At 40.6% G+C, this 13,165-nt stretch overlaps 1 protein-coding gene across 3 annotated transcripts in view; it reads left to right on the top strand.

The window, feature by feature from the left end:
• The window catches only part of ELMO1 (engulfment and cell motility 1), a 311,101-nt gene that overhangs the window by 89,476 nt on the left and 208,460 nt on the right, over nucleotides 1-13,165 (top strand). For all 3 annotated transcript variants that reach the window (XM_049816140.1, XM_049816139.1, XM_049816138.1), the window contains exon 8: nucleotides 10,098-10,133. In XM_049816140.1, the coding sequence (XP_049672097.1) occupies nucleotides 10,098-10,133 (36 nt within the window). The remainder of the gene's footprint in view (nucleotides 1-10,097; nucleotides 10,134-13,165) is intronic.

Below are 13,165 nucleotides of genomic sequence, written 5' to 3' on the forward strand. Positions count from 1 at the left end.
TGGTGTAATATATCACCAAAGATGCACTGATCAGTCTACCTGTCTAATCTATTTATCAGTGTTTCTGCCTGTGGGGAGAAACGCTATCTAGTTTGGGCATTGAACAGGCTTAGACTGTGAGAGTTTCCAGCAGCTTCACGTGTTGATGAACTCTCAGTAGTCACTGCAGTCTTTTCTGTGTTCAGCAGCCTAGACGTTCTGCAGCTTCTGAGGGGGTCTGGAGGTCGGGTATTTCCAAGTCTGGTTTTGTGAAGGGAGTTGTAAAGCAAGGACATCTGCTAAGCTGTACATTCCCTCCTGCTTTTATACTGTGCATTACTGGCTGATAAATACATATTTAATAGAACTTGAGATTTAATGAAAGGAGCAAATCCTGATATACACAGACTTAGCAGCCTAAGCCTGCTGTGGTGCTGCTGCTTTCCTTTCTCGTCTGACTTCAGGCTATTGATCCTGTCCTCCCACTTCAGAGTCTGTAACTCTTTGCTATTTCAGCACGCTAAGCCAACAGATAGACGACTTCCTCAGAAGAAGATTTTTGTTTTGGTTTGTTTTTTTACTTCATTATCACAACAAAACAGTTTCCTAGAATGGCCTGAGAGTGAACAAGGTGTGTGTGGGAGGTGAAGAAGGGTAATATATGGAGGAGAGAGTGGGACAAGGACAGCCAGCCTTTTGAGCGCCCTACGCTGTCAAGGAAAAGCAGCTGGAGTCAGTCAATTGTCCTCCGATGTTTTCTATTCCTGTTTTTGCTTGGACCCTCTGCAATACCATTAATAAGATGTCCCGCAAGATGCTCGCTGAACAGGCAAAGCAAGCTGAAGGCCTCCTTGCCATTAGCTCCCACCCTGGGCTGTGCACCCTCAGCAGGATGGCCTTGTGGGCTGTGCTGCTGACCAGGTCATCAAAAATGCTTCAAACCAGAAAGCTCTTTTTCCTGCTTTTCCCTGCCCCAGTACCTGCCACTTTCTTTTCCCCAATGGTATTTTTAGCTCTGATCATTTTGGTGTCCATAGGTGGACCTATCCAAATAATTATATTAGCATCACAAAGTGGGGACAGTATTAGAGGAGGATTGAGCAGCCAGAAATTTCAGGGAAGGGCAGAAACTTCTTTGATGGCCCAGTTTTAGAACAGAAAACATTTTGTAAAGATACTTTCAAGATATATCTTCACTGTGGAGTTATTTTACCCACCTTTGAGTTACTGTTGTTGAGCCAGCCTTGCTTGAATGAGGCTATGATGCAACCATACAGGTGAGAGAACCCTAATGGCTTGGTTCTGCTAAGAGAAGGTCCAGCTCCCACCCTCTTCTCCCATTCCTTGTGAGTTAATCCCCTCTCTCCAGCCCAGTCCTGCTTCCTTCCGGAGCCCGGTTCTGGTGTCCAGATACTTCATAAAGCCAATCCAGCTTGTTAACTTGGTTGCAAAGTTTTGCAGTTAGTTTTCTGCTTGGTTTGGGACTTGAAGAAGCAAGAGAGGAAGCGGGCATGAGTGAATGCAGAAAAGACCCTTTTTTGTGGCTACAAACCATTACATTGGCCTAGGTGCGTCATTGAGCCACAACCTGAGAGCAGTCATGTTGTGAAATAGCGTGAGAGTGCCTGTTTCTGCTCTGGTATTGCAACCTGGAGACTTGGCACTAAGGCTCTGTGAGGGTCAGAGGGAATGGGACATACCCTGTGGGGTGGCTGCTGCTGTGCTGCAGCGAGCCCCTCTGTGTGCTTTCCCAGCTGCCTGTGGGTTAACGCAGCTGAGGTCAGCCCTGCATCAGTAAGCCCAGGCTGAGTGGTGCCTCTGTTCACAGTGTGGTGCAGCTGTGCTAGAAATCGATGAATTTTGTTAATTCAAGCTTTATTCTCTATTTTCCCCAAAGGGGCAGGCAGTGCTCATTAAAAGTACCATCATGCTCCGTGTAAGGTTGCTCTGAGGTTTTCTTTGCACGTGGGACTCCTGTTAGGGGCAGCTCTTAAGTTATAATTTGAGCGTGTAATTAAGTTTTAGTGGGCAGCCTCTGGAAAGTGAGACTCCAGCTTTTTGTATAACTTTCACCGAGGAAGGGACCTATGCTTTATTTATAGTTGGCTTTATTTATTGTGCTACTTAGTATTTCAGTGAAGCTGATGACTATAAAAGTACAGTGACCAAAGTAAGAGAATGTAAATCCCTGGGTTTCTAGTTACCTCTGCTTCATTTTGCTGGTGATGAAAAGAAGTAGTAATATAAAAAGTTGACAAGAACTAACAGTGTTTCCTTGTTAATTTTCCATATGTTGTATTCCTGAATATTGAAGAAAATTAGAATGCATTAGAGAATAGCCTTTCCAGCTTCTTACTGTTAATGTAGCTTGAAAAATAACAAATTGAGAGAGTTGTTTGGTTTTTTTTATTTTGCATATGTTTTCAAAAGTGGTTTCAATACTATGTGTAGGTACCATAATTTGGGCCAGATCTCCTTGAGTGCCTGCTGCTTAGAGCAAAGGAACTGTAGATGTGTTGTGTATTGGGACAAAGCTATAGGGTCTGGTGGTAGGCAGATTGTAGGTTGCATGGGGCCCTGGTGAAACGGAGAGTGCATCTTGTCTATATGAATATATTTACATTGGCAGAGATGCAACACGTCTTAGAAACTGTCCACATGTATCTCAATCCTGTTGATTGAGATGGCTCATCTTTGTTTTTCCTTCAGGCTCGTTCTTGCTTCCAGAGCATGCTATGAGTCTCTTATTAACTGAAGGGAAAAAAAAGAGAGGACACCCCTCCCCCTCCCCCTCCCCCCCCCCCCCCCCCCCCCCAGTTTTTATGTTTATTTTTAAGGTTTGGGTGACCTATATATTATAGCAAAGACTGCAAGACAAGTAAGGTCATGAAGAACCACTAAATGCTTATTCCATTTTATAATTATCCATGATGTCCAATAATTTCTCAGACTCTGCATCTGTATCACCAAAGAGGGGTGTGAGTGTGCACACACACAGTTATTTACCTTTTAAGAGACTTTTCAGAAAGAGATTTCCATAGAGCTTCTAATGCTAGTTTTTCGCCTGAAGCCTAGTTTGTGCCTGATTAAGGGGAGTTGAATATGCAGTCCATCTGGTTGGATGTACAGACAATGTAAAAGTGAAATGTAAGGGTGTGCTGCTGCTGCTCCCTGCCCAGAGTGCAATGACTTAAAATGAGGCAGAAGGAGAGCAGTGCTAGAGGTCCTAGTTACCATAATGACTGAAGAAAAATGTCTTTCGGTACCAAACTGGAAGAAATGATCATGTCTCCATCTGAGATAATGTAGTTTGCTTGTTCAGAGCTGTATTCCAGAGTCTAGCCCAGAATTAATATCTCAGAAAATCATGGCTGTATAGATAGTTTTACTGATGTAGAAGACGACTGGTAAAGATATGGTGGGTTTTTTTCCTGATGTGTCAGAAGAGTCGTGTGACTGGGACAGACTCTCAGCCTTCCTTAAAAGGAAAAAAAACCCCTCATAGTTCCTTATAAAGTAAGAAGAGGAGAATTTAAATCACAAACCATAAATACTGAAAGACCAAAGAGTTAATAAAAGGAATTTAAATTTATTTTTGTCATTACCAGTAATAATAATAATCTCATGACTGGGAGGAAAAGGTCTATGCAGAATTTTCAGTATTTTTTTTTTTTTTATTGGCATTATCACGGTCTCTGTCACTTGTCATTTGGCTGAAATAACATGCAGTTTTTGCAAAAAACTGAGACTGTGCTAATCCTAGCTGTCTTGGCAGTAACCAGAATTGTTTCTGCTGCTGTTGAGAAGGTTGTTCTTCAGAGGTCTGCTTCATCAATATGGCTGTGCTGAGCAGCTTTACTGTAGTAAAGCCGTGGCACAGGAGCATGCTAGTCGATGCTGCTCGGACGTGGTTAAAAGCAGATAGCCTGCTTTTAATTTTAAGGGACTTGTAATTGCTTAGTGCACTGACCGGAGAGAAAAACTTACTTTAAATTGGGATGGTTGTTTAATTTTGTCATCTTTGTATTGGAAACAATAAATGCAACTAGATCAGGTTCATATAAGCTTCTATATAAAAGTGTATTTGCATGGTTTTTGACTGTAGACTAAGAGGAGTCTTCTATTGAACACATGCAGTTCCATAGTTGGCTGCTGTACAGCTGGAAGTCTCTGAGGCGGCAATTGTGCATGCTTTAAGGACAAATTGTATTGTTCAGTGAAATTCTAGCTCTTGGCTTGTCTTACAGAGATAATACTGTATACCAGTCCAGTGGAAAATGAAGACAGATTGGTTTGGAGTTTTTCCGACTTTAACACGCTTTTTGGGACAGTTGCTCACATACCTGCTAATGGTTTTTTCCATCCCAGTCTGATGAGTATTTCAGTAGTGCTGTCAAAACACTTAAGCAGCCCTTGCTCACAGCCACTTGTTCCTGTCCTGCTTCATCTGAAGGGTTATGCCAGTACTGTTTGTAGCAAGCTAGACTGGAAAACTGATGTAGACTATTAAAGGTGACAGTAAAGGCTACTTTTAAATACAATATTCCTTAACCCAGTTCAGTTCCCTGACTGAGCTCACAGTGCTGCCCCAGAAAACAGTTGTGCAAGCACAATTCACTGGGTAAATGGAAAATGAATTTTCAGAAGATATGAACAATGCTAAGCTAGTAGGTCTTTGCCACTAAGTAGTCCTTTTCCACCCTTCCTGGCTACTGGCTGTGTAGTACCTGCTCCCTGTCTTGGTCACCTCCAGTGCTCGTCTGACTCCTCAGTGATCCAATTCAGTTTGCTAATCTGTCAGAAAATAAGCTAGCCGATGGAGGGAAGAAAATAATTTGTATTTTTGACAGCACTGGGCTGTTAGGCAGGCTCAGCCATTCCTGTGAAGCTTCACCTGAAAGCATAGATTACTTAATTTGACATTGCTGCCAAAATCAATTCTTGTCCAATGGGTGTTTTACGCAGTCTTCATTTCTTAGTGCTTCTGTAATGTCAGGAGAGGGTGACTATTGTCTATGAGGCAAAAATCCAAAAGAGTATATAAAAACAGGTAATCCTGTTAGACCACTGTGGAGATGGTAAAGACAGGAGAATGAGAAAGGGCTGCAGCCCCCTCTTTCAGTGCAGTTCCCATAAAGGAAGAAAGTGGAGTAGGTTTTCTTTGTGGGGTGGCTTAGTTGGTTTATTTTTCTCCTGCTTGCTCTATTTTGGGTTTGTTTTCCCATCAAGTCTTCAGGCTTGCATTCTACCCTCCCTCTCAGCACACACAAGTACAATTTCTTGTATATCCTTAACGTATGCGTAGCACACACTGTATATTTTACATAAAAGCCTAATCGTGCAAGATTGAACCATCAAAAATCACACCTTTGGAGGGAAGAGAGGGAGAGTTGCTGCTCCTTGCACTCCCCCCATCCTAAATGCTTTTTCTCCAGGGTTGTTTTTCTTACTTTGCATGTGTTTAAGAATATTAGCATTTAAATGACCCCTGCTAAGTGGTGATATCAACACCTTGTTGACAGGAACAGGGAAGAGGAGAGGAGACAGTATTACTGGTTTTTCTTTGGCAACCACTCTTGTAAAATGTGATAAAAAGTAATTCCAGCAGTGGATTTATATTTCCAAATGTTCTGCAGAGTATCAAGCTGGGCAAAACTAATCTTTTTGTTTGTTTTGTTTTTAACTCCGGACAAAAGTGTAGTATTTGAGGAACCAGCAGAAATAAAGAGAAGAGCTTAGAATCTCCGCTTCTGGGACTTTCCAGGATGTTTTCATCTCTTTTTCATCTCGTTTTCATCTCTTGCACTGTGGTGGCTGTGGGATGTTGTAGTGGCTGTGAGGAGTGGGAGTGCTGCCGCATAGCTTAGTAGTAATTTTTCAGATTTCATACAAATAATTTATTTATTCAACCTCCTCGCCAGAGTGTTTCCCAGAATTCATTTGTATGTGATAGCCACACCTGATTCAGACAGAAGCCAGAAATATGTACTCCTGTGTATTTGTGTTGTCATATTTCTAAACACTGCCTGTTATCCAGAATGTGGGCTAGTCTTGTGTTTGCCTGAAAAGTAGTAGCCAAATACCAGTTTAATGTGGTTAGCAGGTCCTTCATCCACCATCCCATCAGTTTTTTTGTAGAGGAGGAAGTTCCTGTGAACATCTTCCACCTTTGCTAATAATGGCCCTCACTGGGGCCATGCTGCATGAAAAGCTTTTGTCCTCAGTGGTATTTTTATCCTACTCTGCATGTGCTTAAACAGTGCGGGCTCGGAAAAGTTGGTTGCAGTGAAGTGGTGTGACTGCTTTAGCTCTTGGCTTGGTTAACTCTGGTGGGTCCACGCTGGCTTCCACATTGGGATGACATTTTAGTTGTTCTCCCCAGTGCAGACAAGCCGTTACTGTGCACTGGGTGTTAGCCCAGGTGGGGTTTAGGTTTGGGGTGTCTTTGGTCCTTGTATAGCAATTTTCGACATGAACAGATAGTAGTTGATCTGGTCGGGTCCTTTCTAAGCTGGTGTCCGCTGGAAGCTGCTCGTGACATAACCTGCAGTATTTGAATAAGTATTAAGTCTGTGTGGTTTGGGGAAGTCCAAAGGGAACTGCTGCTCCTTGGGATTCAGCTGGAAATGTATCACAAAGTTCCTTTGAGGCCAAACAGGGAATGTGTTATGGTAGCAAAATGTCTAAACCGGTAACTTGTTATTATTGTTTATTTTGCATTACGTTGGCATTTGTTTTGAGATTTCTCCCTGTATTAAAGATGCTGTCTGTTTTTGTCATTCACCACTCTAGTATCTGAACCTTTCACAAACACTATTTAATTTACTCTCAGAATGATTGTGTTTTGGCCATGATTTTGTTCCCATCTGTGCAAGTGCAATTGAGGGATGGTTTCTTAAAAAAAAAAAAAAAAAAAAAAAAAAAAAAGTATTGAGCTAATTACAGTGTCTAGATCAGTAAGGCCTTAAGCATTTTTGACCATACCTGTGGTAATTCACCCAGGAAGCATTTTACAGAACTGTCTGGTTGCTACCACATAGTCAGCGCTGTAGAAGAAAAAGCAGTTATATATGAAGAGGAAAGCTGGTGAAGGTGGCAGATGATACTTGTTCCTTTCCAGGCTGACTTGCTGGAAGAGTTAGCTTGGCTACTTCTTCAGTGGTAACTTTAGCGTGGTCTGTGGGTGAATATGAGAGGAACTCCTGCTCATGCCAGGTCCTTCTGTGTTAGGTTTTTTGTTTGATGATGGGGTGAAAATAGCACTCACACCTTTAGATAACAGCTCCACCTGTTCGGTTGTAAAAGTCTTATCTATAATCATCCTGTACCATGTTGCTGCAACATTGTATGTCCTAGATTGGTTGCTGCTCTTATCACACTTCCCAAAACAACAGAGATTAGTAGAAATTATTCTGTCTAACACAGTGGTTATCTTTCCTCTCCAGTCAAAATTTGTTGTCTTTGTATTGCTTCACCAGAAAATTCCTTTATGATTCAATTATTTCTCCATATTATTCTAAATTTATATTTTCTTGTACATGGCACATCTTCTGACCTCAAGTTAACTGATTGCCAGTTAACTCAAGATAGATAAGAGTTCTGTAAAAGCTAAGAGTCTTGCTGTCTAAATGTTTTGTTCTAGGACTCAGATATTTGTTCTTTAATCGCTGGGCTCAGTCATGGAGAAAATGCACCTGATTATAGCCTGTTGTGAAAAATCTCTGACAAAACTGAGTTTGCCCTTTGAAGTGCTACCAGTTTGCAAACACCATGCTTGTTTCTTTTTGATGGCAGACAGGCACAGCACCAATTTCAAGTTTACTTGTTGCTTAGCCAAAGCCAGCACCTGGATGAAAAGCAGCTGTTTTAAAAACTGGGCTCAGAAGGATGCTATGAAGTTTTGCTGGCAAGTGCTGCATAAGGTTGCTTGGATCCATGTACATTTGGGAGATGACAAAACCCATTTGTGGTGGTGGTTGTTCTTGTTAGGGTTTAGCAGAGTCTGCTGGAGCAAGGAAGCGCTCTGTTTGCAGAAGCTCAGGAATGACATTCTGCTGAAGTTGGCATCTCCTACTGTGGGAAATGCTTTGAAGTTTTCTGCCCCTAAAAGCAAGTCGAGGGTAATTTTCTCCCCTTTTCAAGGTGCTCTGATCATCAGGGTGCTTTTTCTTTACTCATTGTTACTGGCTACACAGATAGCTGTTGTAGCATAAAAGAATCGAAGCGGTGATATCCCAAGAACAAAATCTTGTCACTTTTCTCATTTGAGCTAGGCTGTAGCCCAGTCTGTACTTCGATACATGGTAAGCTGTGCCACCATTACCTTCAGGCATGAGTATTGCAGCTCACAGCTAGCAGTGAAGGATTTCAAACCACTGTTCCTGTGAGGTACTCTCTGTGTTTTCTCCCCAATGGTTACACAAGCCAGCCCAAAAGCTGCCCTCCCTGAGACTGGTCCTTCTTGAAAAGATTCTGTGCATGGACTCACGTGGTCTCTGTAGAAAGTGCAACATTACTTATGCATAAAGAGAATGGAAAATGCAAGGTGGGAGAAGTTACTGCTATAACAAAAGGAAAAAAATTAAATAAAATCTAGCCAGGTTCTGGGAGAGAGTTGAATCAGCAGTTGGAGAGCTTGGAGTGCTAGAGCTGTTGTGGGCTGAACACATGGCAACAAGTGCAAAGGGGGGAGACCTGGGGAGGAGGAGACAGGGAGGAAGGAGGGACCTCTTTGTTCTCCTTTTGAACAGGAGTCTGCCCAGTGTGGAGCGGCAGCCAACCCTCTGAAACAAAACTGTGAAATAGATTTAGGAGACACAAGAAGGGGTTAAGTAGAAGATGAAATTTTTTGTTTGTTTGTTTAAGTGGTGTTTTAAAAAGAATTATTTATCTTGGATACCATTTTTACCATTGATAGTCTCTTTCTTCAGCTTCCTTAGTAGCATAATCAGCAGTTCTGAAGCCAGTTATTAGCAGGTGGATGACTTGCAAATTGTGATTAGTGGGCTATAGCTTTCAAGTGCACTTATTATTTGTCCCTCCTTAATATTTGGCTTCCAGTTTCCTGAATATAGTAATACAATGCCATAGCTTCTGGTTTACCGATGAGATACAACAGTGTATATCTTGGGGAGAAAAATAGGAAATGCCTAAAATAAAAAAACCTCGTGGGGTACATGAGACCTCTTGCTGCAACTAGGAGCCAAGTGTTTTGAAAGCTACTAGGAAAGCAAGAGAATCACACTGAAGTTTGGGTGTGTAGCTGGGCCTCTTAGAATCCGAATCAGTAAGTGACATTCTTCTGCAGGTCATTGTCTTTCTCAAGTGGGTTGATTCAGCACCTTGGGTCTAGGCATGTCCATCGGTGTGTGAATTTAAAGAGCAAAAGAGCTACAAGTGAGCCTGCACATTCTGTTGGAATAAGACTGCTGCACTGTATTTATGTGTCACAGAGCTGGTGCAGGATAGTTTTGAGTTGTTGAGTAAATGTGACCGTGTGGTTAAAAACCCAGGGTAAATTTTTTGCCTCTTAGAAGTCAACAGAAAACTTGTCTCTGACTTCAGAAGGTCAGGATTTTGGTCTGTGTTGGTCGTAACTACACAACAACTTTCAGCCATGCTGACAACTCTGACATCAGTATTAGTGATGAAGACTGGAAGTAAATAAAAGAGATTTGCAGGAAACCGACTACATGTCATAGCAACGAGACAGAAAATGCTTAATGTGTAAACCTTCATTGTTCTCTACCAAAGACTTCTTTTACACAAATACTTAACTGATTTAGGATGCGTAGACAAGCTTTAATGGTCAAGAGAAACAGGTTTTTGAGAAATCTGATGTATTTCCCCTATTAACTGTCTTTTCTCTTCTGCTTTTTTCCTAACAGAGGTTAACACAAGTATTCTGAACAAATATTTGGAATTAATTTTGAATGTTCTTTACCAGTTACTGAACTGTTTCTGTTCATAGCAAATTGTTAGTGATTTACTGCCTCTTACTGTGTGTCTGTCTTTGAATTTTATGAATCAAGCATGGGTGTTTGTGAGGGGGTGTATGTGTAGGTAGAGTACAGATGTTTTAAAGTGTGTCTCCTCACGTGCAAGTTTTAATTTTGCAGACGATATCAGAAATTGCAGAAGATAATGAAGCCCTGGTAAGAACCTGATTAGATCATCACCTTGCACACTGCCTCTTCTTTTGCATGACTGAGTTCAGGCCCTTGTGCTAATCTTTATATGTAAATACAACTGCGCATATTCATTCAGCAAGTCTTCAACCCTCTCTGTTTTCTGCTCTTTGATGCTTGTTAAAATTTTCTGATGAAGCCTTTTTTGCTTTGCTTGTGGAATGAGTGCTTCGTTTCTGTAACTTCTGTAGGGGCTTCTACTATTCCCAAAGTAAAGGCTTTTGTTTTGTTTTTTTAATTTAAGCAAACAATTTCCTGCCTTCCCCAATTCCCCTCTTAAATTTGTCTGGCTTACATGGTTGGTAGTAGGCAACTTTAGTTGTTGATGTTAGTGAGATGAAAGTAAGACTCATTGTGCCAGTTTGAATTCCTATTATTTGCTGGTCGTAGGTAATGCTAATTGTTGCAGTTAACTGCATAAAGGAAAGCTGCAATGTAGTAAAGGGCCTCATATCAGAAAGTTCAGAAGCATGCTTATTTCCCTCATGATTTTGAATGGAACTCTTCTGTGTGCTTCAAGTTAAGCACAGGCTTCATAGGCTTTGATAAATTGGGACCCCAAGAGATACTCTAATATCTTGATTGGCTTGCAGATTTGGCATCTCAAGTATAACTAAAACCCAAGGAAGCAAAAGAATAATTAATCAGTTAACCGTACATCTGTTACTCTGAGAGCTTGATGTGGTTTATCATGCAGGAAATGCAGCTCCCCATCTGAATCCATGATAAATCATACTTTCGCAAATCTGCTGTAAACCAAGTTCTAAGACATTCATTTTTAAATCATTGCCTAATAAATAGGTTAGACAATAAGAATAAATTTGGCAGGAAACTTAGATCCTTCCTGTACATTTGCTTTCTCAACCTAATGCAAAATAACTTGTTTCATAATAGAAGAGTTTAGATTCTGAGGAAAATGATTAAAATGGCATGAGGCTTTCAGAATTCTTGGCAGCGTCACCTCTGCCGAGACAAGGGTACCGCCTGTGCATTTAGATGGTGGGGTTTTCCTCACTGCTGTGAAAATAGTTCTATGTGGAAGAATAGTTATACTCCTTCAGCATCTCTTTGCTTCTGAATTCTGTTATGCTGTAGGCTTCTCTACATTAAATTATGTGATTGTCCGCAAGACAGTTTTAAAATACTGACTTACAGGTGCATTGCACCCTGGTTTTAGAACCTGATCATACTGATCATCTGGTTTGCCTTTTTTTTTTCTTTTTTTTTTACACAGTTTAGTTTTGTTTACTCATGGGAACAAGGCACTACACATTTTAAGAGGATTCTTATTGATCAGTGTGGATATAGCACATCAGTGGATACAGTAGTAAAAAAAGTGTATGTGACTAAAGTTTATTCTAACTTTGGAAGTTAAATTGTGCCAGCAGAAGCTTCAATTTACATCAGGATACACAGTTTAGTATTTTGATTTCCATCAGCAGTATGTGAAATGATACCATTAAAATAACACAGATTCTTGAGTTTGGGACTCAAGATACCAGAGCCATTGGTCAGGATGTGAAACCAATGGTTCTGGAAGTTGGCCTGTTTGTACATTTTGAAGCCGTATGCACTAGTGCTCTATGAGTGTAGTTATTGAACATCCTGACTATTTTTCACCCGTGTATTAATGGGAAGAGGTCCAATGAAACAAGAACTATACCCCCCCCCGCCCCGAGCTTGATGTAATGAACTAAACTAAAATTTTGCAACCTCCACCTGCTATCTTCTTGACTAAAGAAACGTAAAGAAACCAAATGCTAATTAAAAAAAAAAAGTTACTTTTGATTTACAGGATGATATATTTCATAAAGTGCCAGTATTTCATTTTATCTCTGGTACCTTGCACATGCTAGCCTGACTTAATTAAATCCTGATTTTCAGAGAAGCCTTGTTTAATAGCTTTCTCTGCTGAAGGAAGTTTTTCTTCTTAAATGTGAGTTTCTTTTTCTCTGTCTTTTCAGGTTTAGGGCTTCCAATTTTGTTATGTTGGCTAATACTTGGATTTTTAAAAAAATATAAATAATTCCCATGAAACAGCTCTATTAATTGGCCTTTGCATTGCAGTACTGAATTGTAGTCAAACGACGCTGATTAGAGAGTGATGTTTTTCCTGTGTAGTTAGTTATTCCTGGTCTGTTAAGAAAAGCTGGTCCACTTAAGGAAATTACTATGAAATGAGAAAAACTAGGAATTTAAAAGATGGGGAATAAGAGAAAAGGTAATTCTAATCACATCTGTGTGAAGAACCAATGTGTAATAGTTCCTCTGGGCTAGTTTCCCATGCAGACAAATGCTTAATGTACCTCAAAGTGGATTTAGTCATATGCCATAAGAAGAGTATCTACACCTGGATTTATTCAAGAATAGTTACAGTTCTGTTTAAAATTCGCAGCTTGTTTTCTTTAATCAGAGTTAATTTTCAAACTTAGAGAAGCCCTGATACCAGGGTTACAAAGCTATTTCAGATTTTTGGAATGCAAATGGCTCAAAATCAGTAGGGCTGATCTTTTGTAATGAACGCAGTGAAACTGTACCGCAAAGAAATATTTCCACGGTGGTTGGCACCATGAAAAAAAAAAAAAAATCTGCGTCAACTGCAGTGTAGAAGTTAAATGCATTTTCTGTAATCATCTAGAAAAATAGGGGCAGGTGCCCCGCATATTGTTCAGTCATTTTCAGCTGTACTAAGTAAGTACCAAGTAGGTGTGAATTGCTCTTAGTTTGATTTGATGGTGCCTTAGCTTCATTCACCCTTGGAAAGGTTACTTGAAGAAACAAGGCGGTGTAGAAGCAATGAAGAGGAGCCATAGCAATAAAAAAGGTACTTGTTCATACTGTGCTTGCAAAGCATCCTGCTGCATCATCAGGTTTAGACTTACTTAGGTTCTTGCCCCCATGGCTTTTCCAGAGATCTTGTCCTCTGATGATTAGATATATTCTGCTCCCCTGTTTAAATTTATTCATGGCCTTTTATCCTTGACAACTCTAACTTAAAA

Source organism: Accipiter gentilis, chromosome 14 (assembly GCF_929443795.1).
Source record: "Accipiter gentilis chromosome 14, bAccGen1.1, whole genome shotgun sequence".
Classification (NCBI taxonomy): domain Eukaryota; kingdom Metazoa; phylum Chordata; class Aves; order Accipitriformes; family Accipitridae; genus Astur; species Astur gentilis.